Source organism: Cnephaeus nilssonii (genome assembly GCF_951640355.1).
Source record: "Cnephaeus nilssonii genome assembly, chromosome: 16".
Taxonomy (NCBI): Eukaryota; Metazoa; Chordata; class Mammalia; order Chiroptera; family Vespertilionidae; genus Cnephaeus; species Cnephaeus nilssonii.
In genome coordinates, this window is record NC_137087.1 from 61,045,798 (window position 1) to 61,063,867 (window position 18,070).

The 18,070-nt window shown below is 44.7% G+C and overlaps 1 protein-coding gene across 4 annotated transcripts in view; it reads right to left on the bottom strand.

The window, feature by feature from the left end:
• ZRANB1 (zinc finger RANBP2-type containing 1) overlaps window positions 1-18,070 on the bottom strand; it is a 47,498-nt gene that overhangs the window by 14,745 nt on the left and 14,683 nt on the right. The window contains exons 1-4 of one of the 4 annotated variants that reach the window (XM_079793206.1): window positions 12,385-12,442; window positions 10,165-10,233; window positions 2,263-2,383; window positions 393-524 (exon numbers count right to left, since the gene is read on the bottom strand). In XM_079793206.1, the coding sequence (XP_079649332.1) occupies window positions 393-438 (46 nt within the window). In that variant the 5' untranslated portion in view covers window positions 439-524; window positions 2,263-2,383; window positions 10,165-10,233; window positions 12,385-12,442. The other 3 variants (XM_079793204.1, XM_079793205.1, XM_079793203.1) reach the window with 3 other exon arrangements.

Sequence of the window (18,070 nt, forward strand, 5' to 3'; positions counted from 1 at the left end):
TTCTGGAAACCTACAGCCTGTCCCCGGAAGAATGCCCCCCCTTTCCAGCCACACAGAGCTCCAGTGAAGAATCCACGGTGTCAAACGGGAATGCCTTCTCAGAGGGCGTTTATTCTCGCAGCAGCGGAGAGGAAGGCATTCCTCAACGTAAAGGCCACGGACAGCCGGAACCCCCCCCAGAACATAAAGGGCTTTAGAACACCCTGTGCATGTGTGTACACGAGTCGTTTCTTTGCATGACATACATGCTCCCAGCACTTCTGCAAGCAAACCAAGGACCAGAAAGTCCGGTCCCTGACCTGAGAGACCAGGCGGAAGGCCTGCACAGCACGGGTGTGTGTACAACATACAGCAGTTCCTGTCTGAAGACAAAGTCGGGCACCGAAGCTAACCAGCGCTCTCTCTGGAGAAGGGGGTCCTCCACACCACAGTGCTCATCCTCTAGCGGCCTCCGCTGGGACTCTCCTGAGACAGTCTTGCTTAAGACTCACTTCCTCTCTCACGTTTCTGAGGGATTTCTGTAACTAGAAACGAAGGAGCACAACGTGAGAGGGGGAGGACAGACCAGACACCAAATAGCATGACAAAGGGGGCCAGAGGCTTCCGAGTCGCCGTTACAGTGTCACCGTCTGCCTCCAAATACAGGGTTCAGAACTGTCAACAGAACTCTCCAAGGTGAGCTGTGTGTCACCTGAGCGGACACGCGTGCGACTCCTAACCCGACAAACCAAACACAGTTCCCGGCTGGCCCAGCCCCAGCTCTGCACAGCCTGCAGGGGGCGCGTCCCGGCAGAGGGCGAGGTGAACAGAGACGCTGCTCTCCATTCTTCAGTGGGAAATTCTCCAAACTTCTCAGAACATGAAAAACACAAATTTAAGTATAGGCACAAGGTAATATTTAAAGAAAAGCAATTTATTATCTCATGTTTTGGGAATATATCTTTTTTTTCATGAACCATAATTAAAAGCTCATTAGTTACTGGTGAGTTTTCAGCTACAAAGATGAGTAAGTTCATTACAAATAATATTTCACAAGAGAATCACTGACCTGTCCTCATTTCTGGTATATTCTATCACACATTGTTCACGGGGAGCCACTGATCAAGTTTAGACAGTTTCTTGAAAGGTGGGTATCCCTGTACACATGGTGTTCAAGAGGGTTCGGATAATTAAAGTCACAGCTACCACATGGTCTCTACTTGGGGGGTAAACAGGGTCTGTGCACAATAACTTATAAATGCCTTGGAGTTCCCACATAACACTGCATGTCCACCCCTTCTTCATCTTAGGGAATAGGGAGTAGGAAGGTAGAAGAGGTGGTAGGCAGCGAAGGAGCAAATAACGGTCAGGGGCAAAACCTCAACATCCGAGCGCGGGAGCAGGGCCGTTCGGGCGGGGGAGCCCAGAGGCTCTGGCTCGGACAGCTCACCTGCCTCCAGAGGAACGGAGCTCCCTCCTCTCACAAACGCTTTCCCACGACCCGTCCCTTCCTCGGTCACGCTCAGAAGCCAATGAAGGACAGCTGAGCCCCTCCGAGAAGATTCACTTTTAGGGCTTTAATTCAAAACTGATGGAATGAATACATGACTGGCTAAGCAGTGGTGCAGTTACAGACAAAGAAAGGTGTTAGCAGACTTTAAAAACATGAAGACCAGAGAGTAAATGAAAGATACTATATTATAGATTATCTACATAGATAGATAGATATATTCTAATTAGAAGGACGACCTTCTGGATGAAGCCGGGGCTGTGAGGGAAACGGGGGTCCTGGGCGCCAGAGGGAAGCCGGTGCCAGCAGCCAGGGGAAGGAAGGCCTACTCTTGCACGAATTTGTGCATCGGGCCTCTAGTAAACTATAAACTTGTTAAAGAAAACAAATGTGCATATTATTGTTGTGTAAGCTGGGCCAGGCTTTAATATACAGGGTGGGCAAAAGTAGATTAACACTTGTGAGGATGCAAAACCGCTTATCCCTGTATTGTTGCTGATTCGTTGCTGTATTTTTATTACGAGCAGCTGTACACCTGCTCCGGCTCCCCTGCGATTGGAGCCACAGGCATAGCTCGCAGGGGCCTCATAGCTACTATGGAACTCCTGGTCGGGAGCTGGAGCTGGCTTGTAGATGTTTGGAAAACAGACTTCTTTTTCCCCCATGTATGGCACCGTTTTCAAAGTTTTGCCTTATTTTCTTTTATGACAAAATCATAACGGTAACTAACTTTGAAAAGAATGCCAAATGGTTTAAAAAAAGCCAGGACTTACCTGAGCCCACACGGGCCAGCCCACCACTACCCTGGAGTTCTATGGTAGCTGTGAGAGCACAGCGTGCTTATGCTGGGGGGTCAGGGTGCACTTGGAGTCAGCTTGCACACTGTCAGGAGCCCTTAAAGAGAAAAGTGGGTTTTAAGTGGGAGTGTTCAGAACCTTCACCGTGGGCAGCAGAAAGCTGCGGCTGGCTAGTGTCTGGGTGCCTCCTCCTCTAGCGGAGTTCACTCACTCGGCTGGTTTTGCACATTAACAGGAAGCTAGACCACCCTGAATGCCTCTTCTTTATACTCCTTCCTATCTGGCTACAGTTCAATCAGGAACTTGGTTTAGTCACAGCAATCTCTTCCCTTTTTTTTTTTTAAATCCTCATCTGAGAATATTTTTCCATTGATTTTTAGATAGAGTGGTAGGGAGAGGGCGAGACAGAGAGAGAGAGAGAGACATCCATGTGAGAGAGACACATGGATTGGTCGCCTCCTGCACGCACCCGACCAGGCCCAGGAGCCAGCCTGCAACCAAGGTCCATGCCCTTGACCAGAGCATAACTTGGGACGCTCAGCCCCCAGGCCAATGCCCTATCCAATCAGCCAAACTGCTTAAACAGGAGCTGCTCTGTAAATAAAAGAGCAGCATTTTTAAGTGTATCTTCAGGTGGTGCAAGCTCCGTGGCAATCCCCAAAATAGTTTGAGCAGACAGAAGAAATCCCCTCTAGATGTATTTTTCATACACTAACCCAGTGATGGCGAACCCATGACACGCGTGTCAGCACTGACACGCGTAGCCATTTCTGATGACATGCGGCCGCATGCCGAGGATGAAACATTTGCGAAATAATGTTTTTTCCTCAAAGTGACACACTACCCGAGTTATGCTCAGTTTTTTGGTGAAGTTTGACACACCAAGCTCAAAAGGTTGCCCATCACGGCACTAACCAATGGCAACAAGTTAAATCTACCATTTCTATTCCCAGAATAGTGCTATAAAACCATAACCCTTTCAAAAGGCCAAGAGATGAACATCACAATTGGAAATAAATCCTTAATTTAAACTAATCTATACTATATCGAGATGAGCGTCTACTCAACTCATTCCATAAACTCACCCATTATGAAAACATCCTCTTTAGAAATGTAAGAGTCAATGACAGGAATTCAGAAGAGGCTCTAATTAGGCTTTTAAATGTTCTATTATTAATCATGACAAACTATGCCAAGCACAGTTTATCCTTTGGAGATCTTACCTCCTCCTTCCCTTTGATCAGACTGTTAACCACCCAACTGCTGTGGGAATGTAAATGCCCAAACCCGGACACAAGGCCTGAGTGCTGGGAGCCCCCCTGAGAAGGCGAGGCTCGCACGCGGGAGGGCGGCGCTGAGCGCCGTGGGGGACTCACAGGAGCACGTCACAAAGCTCCTCTGGACGGTGACAGAGAGGAGAACACGCGGTCACAGGTTAAAAAGATGATGTGAGTTCTGATTACAAAGTTCACTTAAAACTTCGCCAAGGGAGTCACCGAGGGGACCCTGTGGCTCTTAAAGACCCAGCACTCTTGTCACAAAACAGTGTCAGCAGGACCTCACTCCCCACGGAAATCAAACCCCAAAGCTCTTCTGACTTCAAGTCAAAATTCCTCCTGCTGCCCTAGCTGCTTTGGCTCAGTGGACAGAGCGTCAGCCTGCAAACCTAAGGGTCCCGGGTTTGAATCCATCAAGGGCACATTCCAGGCGGGGATGCAGGAGGCAGCGGGTCAATGGTTCTCTCTCATCATTATGTTTCTATCTCTCTCTCTCCCTCTCCCCTGCTCTCTGAAATCAATAAAAATATATTTCTAAAAAATTTTCTCCTGCTATGCTGCCAAGTTATCCTGGCTGAATTTGAAACCAAATTTTAGATTTTTAGAAAAATGCTATTTTAGGTAGGCCTGGAGAAACAGAAGAGCCTAGCCCACCCCCGTTTCCGGTGAGAAAACCAGAGGGCAAATGAACATTCCAAAGCAGGTGGGTGTGGGGGGAGGGGAAATAAAAGGAAAACCTCTCATGAGAGAGAACTTTATATTGTTCATATTAAATCCCTATCTTTCTTTTAGCAAAATACTCAGAATTGAAACAGAGACTCAAACCGGAAGAGATGTTGAAAAGCCATTTGCCACCCTGAGGAGGTCCCGGTGGAAGCACAATGCGAGAAGACGGCCATAATCCGCCTCTGAGGCTGAGGTCCCACAGCGGCAGTAGATTCACGGCCTCAGGGCCCAAATGAGCTGCGTGGCAATTTCCCTCAAAGTTTCAGGTCCGCACACCGAACCACCCCCTAGACAACATGTCTAACGGGCCCTTTCCACCTCCCGTGTTTGGGGAAATACTGCTCTCCAACCCGAGCGTCCAACCCAGAAACCTGGGTAAGATCTTGAATGCCTCTCCTCAGCCCCAATATCAATCTTTTCCGTGTTGTCCATCCACCTCTTAAGCTCTCTCAAATCCATCCCCCTAAGTGGATAAACAAAACGCGTTACATACATATGTGGGGGAGGGGAAACTCTCCTGTTTTCCTAGTTCTGGTTGGTCTAGTACCAAATGGACATGTGACAGATGAACAGGAGAAAACCACCCAGTGAAACTGTGTGTGACATGCGGGGCTCCGGGAGAACGGGGCCGAGGACTAGCCGGCACCAAAGCCATCTCGAGCTGAGGACCACGGGTTCTAGTCTGGGACTGCAAAGGGGAGGAAGGCAACTGGCGCGGAGAGGGAAAAAAAAGCAAACGTCTGCTGGGCCATCTCTGACGATGGGGCCCTGAGGGCTTCCATCCATGGTACACTATCGCTCAGACACCGGGACAGCTCCCCGGGGTAGGCCCTCTAGCTAAATTACCCGGGACAGCCACAGAGAGGTCAAGGTTCTTTCTGCGTCTTCTGTTTCTTAAAAAGAACCAGCTTAGCCCTGACTGGTTTGGCTCAGTGGATAGAGCGTCGGCCTGCGGACTCAAGGGTCCCGGGTTCGATTCCGGTCAAGGGCACGTGCCTTGGTTGCGGGCACATACCCAGTGGGGAGAGTGCAGGAGGCAGTTGATTGATGTTTCTCACTCATCGATGTTTCTCACTCTCTATCCCTCTCCCTTCCTCTCTGTAAAAAATCAATAAAATATATATTAAAAAAAAAAAAAAAAGAACCAGCTTAGCCGAAACCGGTTTGGCTCAGTGGATAGAGCGTCGGCCTGCGGACTGAAAGGTCCCAGGTTCGATTCCGGTCAAGGACATGTACCTTGGTTGCGGGCACATCCCCAGTGGGAGATGTGCAGGAGGCAGCTGATCGATGTTCTCTCTCATCGGTGTTTGACTCTCTATCCCTCTCCCTTCCTCTCTGTAAAATATATTTTAAAAAAAAAAGAACCAGCTTAAAAGAATGAATATCCCCCCAAAAATGGTGGTAACCACCCCTCCCTTAAAATAGAATATTATTCAGTCTTAAAAGGGGAATTCTGGCACATACTACAACATGGATGAAGGTTGAGACATCACACTAAGTGAAATAAACTAGTCACAAAAGGACAATACTGTACAAGTCCACCTGTCTGAGGCCCTAGAACAGCTGGTTGCTCAGAGACAGAAAGCAGAGTGCTGGTTCCCAGGGGAGGGGGATGGAGAGTGAGTGTTCATGGAGAGAGTTTCCGTTTTGCAAGAGGGATCTGGAGATGGATGGTGGTTACAGGTGCACAACAATCTATAATAATAAAAGGGCAATATGCTAATTAGACCGATGTCATTCCGGACAAGGGGGGGCCGAGGGAAGCCGGTGCCGGCAGCTGGGGGAAGGAAGGCCTGCTCTTGCATAAATTTCGTGCACCAGGCCGCTAGTGTGAATATATTTCATGCCACTACACCATACAGTTACAAATGGCCAACATGGAAAATTGTTACCTATACTTTACCAAAATTAAAATAAATGTAAAGAAAAGAAAAAATGATAAAAGGGTATTATTAAGAGATATTAGAAATGTTGTTCAAATATCACCTATGTAGCATTCCTTCCTCCCCCCGCCCCCCAAAAAAAAAGATAAAATGTTTAAATTTTATGTAACCATATCCTAACTGAGGATCACTCGGTAAAATAAATGGCCTGGCCTCTGAAAATGTTCATATCATGAAAGAGTAAATAAGGAAGACAAAAACACTGTTTATAGGAAACTAAAGAGAGAAAACACTAAACGACATGTAGACTCCGGGGCTGAATGGGACCGCAGCAGCAGCTGTCAGTGTCACTACTGGTGGAAGTAAACAGGGACTTTGGACATCACATTTTTCTGGAGAATTACACTCTCTGGCTTTGTAGAGAAATGTCTTAGTTTTTAGGACATACACACGGAAGTACTTAGAGGAAAAATGTCCAGACATCTGCAGCTAGATCTCCAAGGGTTCAGGAAAAGCTCGCACGGAAAGACAAACCGAGCCGGAGAAAGGGAGAGCAAAAGTGGGACATACTAAAATCTAGGTCAGAGGCCTGTGGTGTCCATGCATTAGACGTGTCTCTTTTCCACGGGTTTGAAACTTCTCAGAATAAAAGGTTGGTGGGGGGCAAGTGGTTGCCTCTGCATAGCAGGGTTGAAGGTGGAGAAAAGAGAAAACACCTGCTTCTCTTCATAACGCTTTATCTATGTACTGCTTGATTTTTTAGGCCTGTGCATAGTTCAGTAAATGTTTAAGATTAAAGTTATTTTACGGTAAACAGTAAAGTCCTCTGGAGTCTAAACATCTTTCTATATTTAACATTTAAATGACATATCCAGATTTCCTAGCTCAGAGTGTTCACGTGATGCGGTGCTTTTAAAAACGACGCCTTCACTAAATAATGATGCATATTCAAGGTCAGTGTCCCGTTACCAGGCCTCACCGTCGCACTCCCGTCCTCAGCACCGGAGACACACGGCTCGCCGGCAGGCTGTGCAAGCCATCATTTCTAAAGCCAGGAGTCCTGCCTGCGACAGGAAAGGCGGCCAGAAGCACGTTGCGGGCCTTCGAGTTCAGCCACTGCGTCCATCTGCGTGACACGCCGCCCCTGCCAGACCTTGGTCTCAGGAGTCTCCCCCACTTCCAACAGCCAGGCTGAACTGGCCATGGGAAAGAAAACGCGTGTGTACGCCCCAGACCGGGATCTTTATATTGCTGAGAATTACCGCAATTCGCTTAAAAACCAGGACATAACTGCTGTTGTATAGCCAGAGTTCCAACGTCACAAGAGGAAACCCTCAGAAACCAACAAGCACCTGAGCTGACACTCCGTTATGGTGCTGAGATCATTCTGTTCCTGTAACATCAGCGGCTGGGACAGGATGGGCATGGAGTGAGAAGACCTGAGGTCTGGTTTTGTTTTCAATCCTCACCCAAGGTTAAGTTTTAACTGATTTTCAAGAAAGAGAACGAGAGAAACATGATGTGACAGAGAAACATCAACAGGTTGCTTCCCATGGGTTCCCCAAAACCTTGGTATGTGGCCTGACTGGGAATCGAACCCACAACCTTCCTGGGGTACAGGACAATGATCAACCAACGGAGCCACGTGGCCAGGACAAGACCTGAGTTTTTACAGCGACACACACACATCCCCGGTAAGATGAGCACACAGCGAGCCAGTACATACCAGGCCCTGCCGGCAGGCTAGCTCTGTTTTCCTTTTATGGACGCACTGCCCAAGATCTGCTGCAGGAGTCTGTGTGTATTTTGGATTCTATTAAAAGCTTTTTATAGAATATTTTAACTCAAACCATTTTTGTTTTTTAAATGTTATTTAAAAATCTAATCATTTAAAAGTCGAAGACTCAAGCCCTTTTCCCCAGGCTCTGCCTTCACTCATTAAGTGAAGCGCCGTGTTAAGGGAAGAAGGGCACCCAACCAAAGAGGATCTTCCAGGAGAACACTCAGTCACAGTCACCATCAAACAAAACGGCCCATGAGCCCCCAGAGTAAATCCTGCACCTAACACATCCCGTAACTTAGCCATCAGGTACTGAAAATAACGGAGACACTCCGTAAAGTATACGGCTGCCTAACCACTGTGCTGTACACTTGAAACCAATACAAAATAATACTGAATGTAAACTGTAATTGAAAAATAAAATGTGCCCTGACCAGTTTGGCTCAGTGGATAGAGCGTCAGCCTGCGGACTGAAGGGTCCCAGGTTCGATTCCGTCAAGGGCATGTATCCTGGTTGTGGGCACATCCCCAGTGGGGGTTGTGCAGGAGGCAGCTGATCGATGGCTCTCTCTCTCATCGATGTTTCTAACTCTCTATCCCTCTCCCTTCCTCTCTGTAAAAAATCAATAAAATATATTTAAGAAAATGTAAAGTCATTTTCAGAAAACTAAAAAATAACCATAACTTAAATCTATCAGAACAATGAACAATTTCATTAGCTTCCTCTCTAAATTCCCAAAAAGATGATCTCCAAAAATTAAATATTAGAACACCGATCTGCTACTGGGCTTGCAACTCAGAAGTGGTAATTAGCACAAAGCAATTCCACAGGCAGAAAAAAATCTAAAGATAGAAAGTTGGTTGTGCAAACAGCTGTGGTATACCAACGTGAAAATAGGCAAACACAAGCAAAGAAAACAGACCAAGCACTACAGAAATGCCACACTAAAAACCCATTTCAAATATTGTGGCCTAACCATGGAATGCTGGGAAATAGCTGTAGGTGACAGACTCCCTGGGACCTAGCCATCAGCTTCATACAGGCATATTCATCTGGCTGTCCTGGTATCAAATGTGATTCAAAAGGTCAAGAAACAGCACTCCTCTCACCGCCGTGAAAATCTCACACACACACACACACACACACACACACACACACACACACACACCACCGCCGTCCCGGGAAGAGCCTCGCTCAGTGCGGCTGAGGCTCGGTTCACCTGTACCTCCTCAACAACACCATCCTCTCTTTCCCATTTTACCGGCTCCAGAGCTGGCCTACGCTGCGCTTTTATTTTCCAATTTCTTACTATTTAGTGTAAACTTTATAATAAGTATACATTTTAGACTTAGTGTACATACTTTGGAGATTTTCTTTTTAGTACATGTGCTGCCAAAGCGAGTGCTGAAATGATTCTTTTAAATGCGTATCAGCAAGCCATAATACAACATACCTAATGAAACCTGGAGAACATGAGGCCAGCAGAAAAGTAAAGATCAAATTTCAGTAAAAGTGAACTTCTGTTAATTAACCCAACAAAATATAAACACAGAATGTTTTTAGCATATTACAGAGAACTGGACGTGAATGCCTAATAAAAACAGGACCATAATCTTTCGTACAACATTTTGGAACCATATTGTGCAGTGAAGAGTCAAAACTAGTTCCTGGCAGAAAAGACAGAATCCACATTACCAAAACCAAGTACAATCAATCCGTGGGCCCACGCACCTAGAAACTCTGGAGTGGGTGGGAACAGGAACTTAATGACAAAAAACTGATTTGTCAATACAAGACCCGATCCACTACAGGTCATGCTGGTAGTAGTTTTTACTCCACCTTTAAAATGAGCTCACAGCTCCTAGAATTTGAAGAGGTACAAGGATGTTTCTTTAAAAGAAGAATGGCATGGCTCAGTGGTTGAGCCTCTATGAGCCAGGAAGTCAAGGTTCGATTCCCGGTCAGGGCACATGCCTGGGTAGTGGGCTCCATCCCCAGTGTGGGGCGTGCAGGAGGCAGCCCATCAGAGATTCTCTCTCATCATTGATGTTTCTATCTCTCTCTCCCTCCCTTCCTCTCTGAAATCAATAAAAATGTATTTTAAAAAAAGGAAGAAGAAAAAATATATGTAAAGAAATAAAAGGTAGCAGCAAGAAGACAGAGTAGTCGTAAGACAGGAAATAATAGCCATAAAGACAAGGTAATACTTACTGGTCTAACTTGTGTTTCAAGGAGAGAAACTGCTTCAAAGCAAGAGTTCTCATGCTGAGATCCACTAACCTGAAGAAACAATGAACCTGATTCCTAAAGAATTCCATGGCCCCAAGAGAGGTTAAGAATCATTGTGATGTAGTTCACTTCCATCTATAGACTCACGTGCACTGCACCACCCCTTCCCTTGTAGTGAACATATGCACAGCACGCTACTGCTTGCAAAGTGATTTTAGAAGTGTTCCAAAGGCACGCAGCTACACCAAAAGACAAGCTGAGATACGAAAGGTCGTATCATGTAAGAGTCCATTTATATGGAACATCCAGGAAGGGTAATCCACAGGAAAAGAAAGCACTGTTAGTCCCCAGCAAGGCTGTGAAGTAACTGCTTACTGGGCACAGGGCTTCCTTTGGGGTGATGAAAGTACTTCAGAACCAGACAAAGGTGGTGGCTGTACAACACTGTGAATGCACTAAATGACACTGAATTGTTCACTTTCAAAATGGTGAATTTTGCTCTGTGAATTCGACCTCAATTTTAAAAATTAATAATACCGTATTTTCCAGTGTATAAGATGACTTTTTAACCCAGGAAAATCTTCTATACGCCCAGTCGTCTTATACGCCGGAAAATACAGTTAAATAAAACTCTTTTGCCCTAGCCGGTTTGGCTCAAGTGGATAAAGCATTGACCTGCAGACTGAAGGGTCCTGGGTTTGATTCCAGTCAAGGGCACATGCCTGGGTTGTGGGCTTGATCCCCAGTGTGGGGCGTGCAGAGGGCAGCCGATTGATGATTCTCTCTCATCTCCCTCTCCCTTCCTCTCTGAAATCAATAAAAATATGTAAAAAAAAGTTTTTAAACCCTAATTAAAAAACTTTTTAAAATAAATAAATAAAACCCTTTTGTATTTCCTTATTAAAAAAAAAAAAAAAAAAAAGACAACCACTCTCTAAGTGTTACCCCAATTCAGGGAGGGGAAAGAAAAGCCCAGGATGAACGGGGACAACACCGATAGAAGCTGAAGGGGCTTCCCTCCCTGGTCCTCACACAGGGGTGACGTGGACTAAGTCACAGTGCCGACTGCGTTTGGTGGTCAGAGGGCTCATCTGCAAGACGTTCTTTTTGCCAGAGCAAAACTAACACAAAAATCTCAGTTGTTGTTTTTTTTTAATTTCCTTTTAGGACTTGCAGGTTTCATACAGTTATGTCTTCTGTATTCTAGGGGCTATATTCAGGGGGATAAATGAAAGAAATTAATACTAGGGAAAATGTATATACAGATAAGCCATGTTTAAAGCCAAATATCAATGTAAAGCACCCCATCCAAATAATCAAATTCAGGTAGCTAACCTCAAAACAAAAGAAAAGAAAAAATGTGGCTCAGGTGATTGAGCATCTTCACATATACCATAAGGGTGCAGATTCGATTCCTGGTCAGGCCACATACCTAGGTTGTGGGTTCAATCCCCGGTCAAGGTGCATACGAGAGGCAACCAATTGATGTTCCTCTCTCATATCAATGTCTCTCTCTCTCTCTCTCTCTCACTCTCTAAATCAATTAACATATCCTCAATGAGGATTTAAAAAATGAAAGAAAACATGGAAGAGTCAACTGCTTTTGTGAATTATATCACAAATAATTAACTTACAATATGTCTACCCTTTTAACAGCTCTTAGCCAGTAACTGGGACCAATATTCAGAACTTCCTTGGAAAAGCACTAAAACCACAAAACACGCAAATCATGACTGGACCTGTGGAATCAGTTGGCCTTGTGAAGCCAAGTTTCACAAAGTCTGTAAGTATTTACTGCCTGACAGTCATGTTGGACTGACATCATATTTTCAAGGTCAGTATTATGTTTGTGTAACTCCTCGGAGTCATACATTTTTGTGATATTTTTAACATCTGACTACAGCTCCCTCATCACAAGGTGCTCGCACTGTTGACCACACTGAGCAGCAGCTGTGTTCCTGTCCCAGCTCATTCCCGGCATCGAGCAGCGTTTTCAGCCCCAGGTGTACATTTTACTGCTAAGGCGCGGAACACTGCTTTACCGTACAAGTTCTGGCCCCTACTGATGATTCTCTTTAGGACCAAGTTATAACAAGATCATGCTGCATGAACTAAATGCTAAGTCACATTGACCCTGCTTATCTCTTTCATGTCACTGTCAATATCTTTTCCCATCCCATTCAATAAAATGCAAAAACTTACCCACACAAGCATTGAGGAACAGCCAATCGGTCTTTTTCATCCTGTTTTTAATTTGCTTTAGCTTTTTAAAGTCCACTTCAAGCTCCTCCTTGCTGCCAACAGCGCCAGCCAATTCAATCCTCTGAAAATCCATCTTCACGTCAGAGTCTCGCTGCGTGGCGGGAGGCGATCTCCTCTGGCTGTGACTGCTGCTGCAGCTTCCCCTCCACCGAGCCCTGTCTTGCTCGTTTATTATTGAAGAAGCCTCCTCAGTCTCTGCCAACGCTATTGCTTCAATGTTATTAGGTCTGGGATGATCGCAAACAACACATTTCTTAGCCTTGGCCCAGTTTTCATACGTGCAAATAGAACAAGTCCAATGCTGGGTCCTTGTGTTCAGTTTATTTCTGTCATTGTATTCCTCGCAAGGATCAACAGAAAAAGCAACTGGTCTTGAGCCAGACCCTGAGGATTGCGGAGACTCCGTGGGGCTCCTGGTCCTGCGCTGGGATAAGCACTGGGTGCATCTGATGGCTCTCGGCCAGTTCAAGTACGTGCACATGTGGCATGACCACTTATTCGCATTCTCCACGCTGTACGAAGACTTAACCCTGGGTCTTGCACTAGAGTCTGGGCAGATCAAAGGACTACTTCCTCCTTCGGTGCTGGAAGGATCCCAATCTCGACCAACATCACTGGAACCGCTTTTGAATGGATCTTCTGTGATGATCGTTCCACTGGGTCTCTGGGCACGACACATCGTGCACTTGATTGCAGATGGCCAGTTCTCATACGTACAATATTCACAAGCCCACTTAATTCCACGTTCTGACATGGTGCACTTCTTGAAGTGAGTTATGTCAAGCAGGAAGCTACAAATAATTAGGACATGGTCATTAAAACAATAACGACATAATTCCACCTCTGAAAAGATGCCCCCAAAATAAAAGTGTGCTTTCACTTACAAAATACAAATTTTTCCAAAGATGCATGTACGATTTCATAGTGAACTACCAATTTTCTCTTTTCAATTTCAGGCACTGGAGATAAATTCCCAAAGAAAAACCTTAGATCTCTCAAGATTTAATGAAATGGTATTTCAGAATGCACGAGAGGCAGGAACTAAGTAAGAGGTATGCTGTAGGAGGGAGGGGGCCTAAATCAGGGAAGCCACCAACAGAAATGTTTCATTTCAGCCAGTAATCACCGTCAAGTTAGAAAAGGAACCAACAGTTCAAAGACTCAAAGGGAGGGAAAGGAACACAAACCAAATATCTTAAACACACAGCCATTCTCAAATTATGAACACAGATTAGTATGCTATCTAGGCATAGCATCATAATGCTTGATTTACTAAAGAATTCAGAAGATCAAAGTCAATTCTCTTCTTCTTGCTAAGGGAGAAAAACAGCGGGAAAGTGCTAACTACCCACTGCTCCTAATAAGCACGAGTCAAAAGGAAAGACATTGAGGAGTCATCCTTACAATCACCCAGGTAACACTGAGCTAGAGAGAGAGCTGCTTGAGAGCCTACATATCCTCAAGTCTAGTTCTGTCTGAAACACATAAAATAACAAGTACAGATCACCTATACTTGAGACAATGAAATCGACAGACTGTCGCTGAGGTAACTACAAGCATATCACTCCAATATAATTTTGAATACTCATACTCAAAATACTCAGTATTTGAAATATACCAAAAATTATATTCATATTAAAAACATACTCACTATTAAAAAGTTTCCCAGGATTCAACACTGAGCCTAAAACTACACTATAATGAAGATTTCATTATTTAATGATAACTAATTTATGAATGATGCAACTGAAAAGATTAATTTAATCATGACTTTTTTTTAATGGTTTGAATGTAGTCATTGGCCACTAAAGCCAGCCTCTCCATTTTCTTACATCCCCTCTCAACTAAATTAATATCGCCTCCACCTATTTTTAACCAGAAAAGTAAAAGAAATCCTAGAGGGAGTAAGGGGGCTCTCCCAGGCGCTTTCTCGGGGTGTTTCCTGAACCTGGAGGCTCAGTCTTCCCCTTTACAAGTGCCCTGTCCCGCTCACTCGCCACGCCCTCACTCCCCGTGCAGTATGAACTGGTGAGAGGACAAACTCTCTACACGAAAGGCTACCATTTAATAGCTAAACTAAAAGCCACTTACTGAGACTTTAGTTTCCATGCTATGACCTCCACCTTGCACGTGATTAGAATAAACGTACGGTTTGTTAAGTCAGACCAAAGACAAGACTCGGTCTTCTTGTGGCTCCGATTCGGACTTCCTCAGTCTGTCTGACTGTGGACAGCTCTAGTCCTGTAAAGGAGGCCAAAGCTCAATTTCACTTGAAGCCTGCTACTGTACCCAAAATATTTTGAAAAGGCTTTATTTTAATCACTTCTCTATTTTAATCCTGCTCATTTCTTTTAATAATGAACTACTATATTTAGAATTTTAATTTAACACAGCAATAAAAGTAGCTGGTTGGGCTGGTCAAATTAGACAACGGAAAGACATTTTTCTATGAAACCTTAAACGGATGAGCACTGAATGCACATTAATAATAACTTAGTAGTGCTAGTCAATTCCCACCTGTAATGCTTGTTATCACTGAAGGGGGAAAGCTGGTATAAACCAAGTAAGTAAAAAACAAACACAAAACAACTATTTGCTTATATTTAGTTTCAAAGGTTTTCTTCTTCAGCAACGGTATTTTTCCCTGGCCCCGCTAGTTTGTATTTGCCTTGCTTAGAGTCTTAAATTCAGTTTGCACACACTGATTACACACGACGTGACAAGTGTTTTGAAAGTCAGAGAACTAGAATCATGTAAGTATCCCTAAAATGGACAATTGGGATTTAATGGCAGTTTTCATATTAATTAGGCAGTTTCTTCCTTTAGTTTCTCAGGGAAAAAAATAATTACTTGCGCATGCTATTGGAAGTTAAAATGAACAAGTAGAAACTCACACGACAAGAACAAATGGCAGGGATACTATAAGTAATCTCAGTATTCCATTTACAATATTCACATTCAAAAACCCATGCATCCTTTGACTACTCCTTACTGTGATATGTTTGTAGGCTCAACTAAACAGCTTACCTTACATTATTATCTTAGCTAATCTTCATGGAAACATGCCAGCATAACATATTTAAATGTCCATGTCTGACAAAAATGTTTGGCATAAAAAATTGAAGAATCAGTGTCATATATACCTGGTAAATAGCCCATCCCTTCCAAAAATCCAAGTAACTAAGCTAAACCAAAACCAAGCTCAAGAGGCTTAAGATAAGGGTATTACGTTTATACTAGAGGCCCAGAGCACAATTAAATTGTGCGCATGTAGGGTCGCCCAGGCCTAACCTGCCATGAGAGCCATGTCCACCGCCCTGCAAAGCCTCGCGTGCTCTGCGAATGCTGCCGGCACCCTGCAACGCTCCAAAAGTCCCGCCCGCCGTGGCCTCCACGGGACCCACCAAGGCCACCGCGGGACCCATCAATGCACCTCCTGGTGAGTCCGGTAGCGTGATGCCGTGAGGGCATCACGACCACAGGCCTTTTATGATATACACTAGTGGCCCGGTGCACGAAATTCGTGCACAGAGGGGGGTTCCCTCAGCCCAGCCTGCATCCTCTCCAATCGGACATCCCTCTCACAATCTGGGACCGCTGGCTCCTAACCGCTCACCTGCCTGCCTGCCTGCCTGACTGCCCCTAACTGCCTCTGCCTGCCTGCCTGATCACCCCAACTGCCTCTGCCTGCCTGATCGCCCCAACTGCCTCTGCCTGCCTGATCACCCCTAACTGCCCTCCCCCTACCGACCTGATCTCGCCCCCAACTGTCCTCCCCTGCAGGCCTGATCTCGCCCCCAACTGCCCTCCCCTGCAGGCCTGATCTCGCCCCCAACTGCCCTCCCCTGCTGACCAATTTGTTTCTGATTGATCGGTTTCTATGCCAGTCAGCATCAAAAGCTCCGCCTCCTAGGCATCCACTGGCTCCTCACAGTTCACCCAGATTTGGTTCTGATTGGTTGGTTTCTATGCCAGTCAGCATCTCCGGGCCTATCTCCAGGCCTGATCAGAGAGGCGGGGCTGATCAGCAGACCCTGTGTTGGCCCAAAGAGAAACAGAGGCGCAGCTGCTGGCGAAGCCCAGAGAGAAAGAGAGAGGCAACAGCTGATCAACAGCTGCCACGGAGGCTGCGGATCAGACCCTGCCTCTCTCTTCGGGCCTCTCTCTGGGCCTGATCCACAGCCCCCTCGGCAGTCAGTGCTGGGTTGCCATGCCAGCACCTGCAGAAGTCAGTGTTAGGTCACCATGGCAACCCAGCACTGACTGCAGGACTGACTTCCGGTCGGTTGAGCCTTCAGTCGTTTTGGATGTTACGGACCCTGGGTTTTTATATATTAGGATTAGATAATGATAGATACAATAGCCACTCTATGAGAAATTTTAACTTGGAAAAAATACTGCTTTTTGGTAACAGAAAGCTAAAATTCACTGGAGAGGATTATCTGAGGGAGCCATTTATACCAGTGGTAATCAGTAAATGGAATGTAAGAGAAAAGATAACAACAGCTCAACTATGTGATTTTGCATTATTGAGATGAAATTAACACTAAGTACATTTTTTTCTTCCAGATGTCAACATCCCTAAAAGGACATAAAATCTTTTTTAACAGCAACCAGCTATGTAAGTATTGCTCACTGAAAAACAACACTGTTATTAAATATCTTTTAAGTTATTAAGATATATTCAGATGCCCAAGTAAATTTAACTTTCAAGTCTGATTTTACATTAACGCAGATTTCCAGTTCTATCCAATGAATCATACTTCAATTAATTGGTACAATTAAGCAACAATAAAATCTGCATAATCTGGACCTTATTTAAGGGAACCAGACACAACTGCTACCCTTAAAACATATATTCCTTGGCTCAAATGCAACTGCAGCAGGTCCCACCCTGTAAAACAAAGGCCATGAATCCACTTGTGCATCAAGCTCTCCCACATGTCTCCAAGCACATCCACCATGTCCAGTGCAAATCCCTAACTGCTTTGAATTCTATCCTTCCCAGTTCAAATAATAATAAAAGCACAAGAATTATGGGTATATGGGTTAGTGGCTAGGGGAAAGGGGAGGGCTAGTAATTGAACATCTTTTATACTGTCATGCTTAATAACAAATTAATTAGGCCATATTTGTGAAGCTCTACTTAAACACTGTAGAAGACATATCTATACTGAAGTCTGTACTACAAATTCCCCCAACCTACTGACACCTGTGAAGGACCTGGAGAAGGGAAATAATCCTCAAGTACCAACTCCTTAAGAAACAAACAGAGAGAAGCTCAGCTGCCAGTTCCAAATGATAAATTACCCAAAGGAAGGACTGATCTCAGCCTTTCAGGTGCTAAGTTAGCTTTAGTAATATCAGTCTATATTTAGTAATAGAAGTATCTGTTAATGTAATTGTTGACATAGTATTAATTAATATAAACCTGTAGAGATTTACAAATGCTCAAAAAGCATCTTAGGGGAATACAGATGAAGCTAAAAACTAAAAGGATATTCCAAACATGTTGAATTTTCACGTTCTGCTAAAATATTGCAAGGTAATTAATTGTGAATTATAATATTTATATAAAGTACTACTTAACTCTTAAGCCAAAAATTCCAGTTATGTCCTCTTTTCC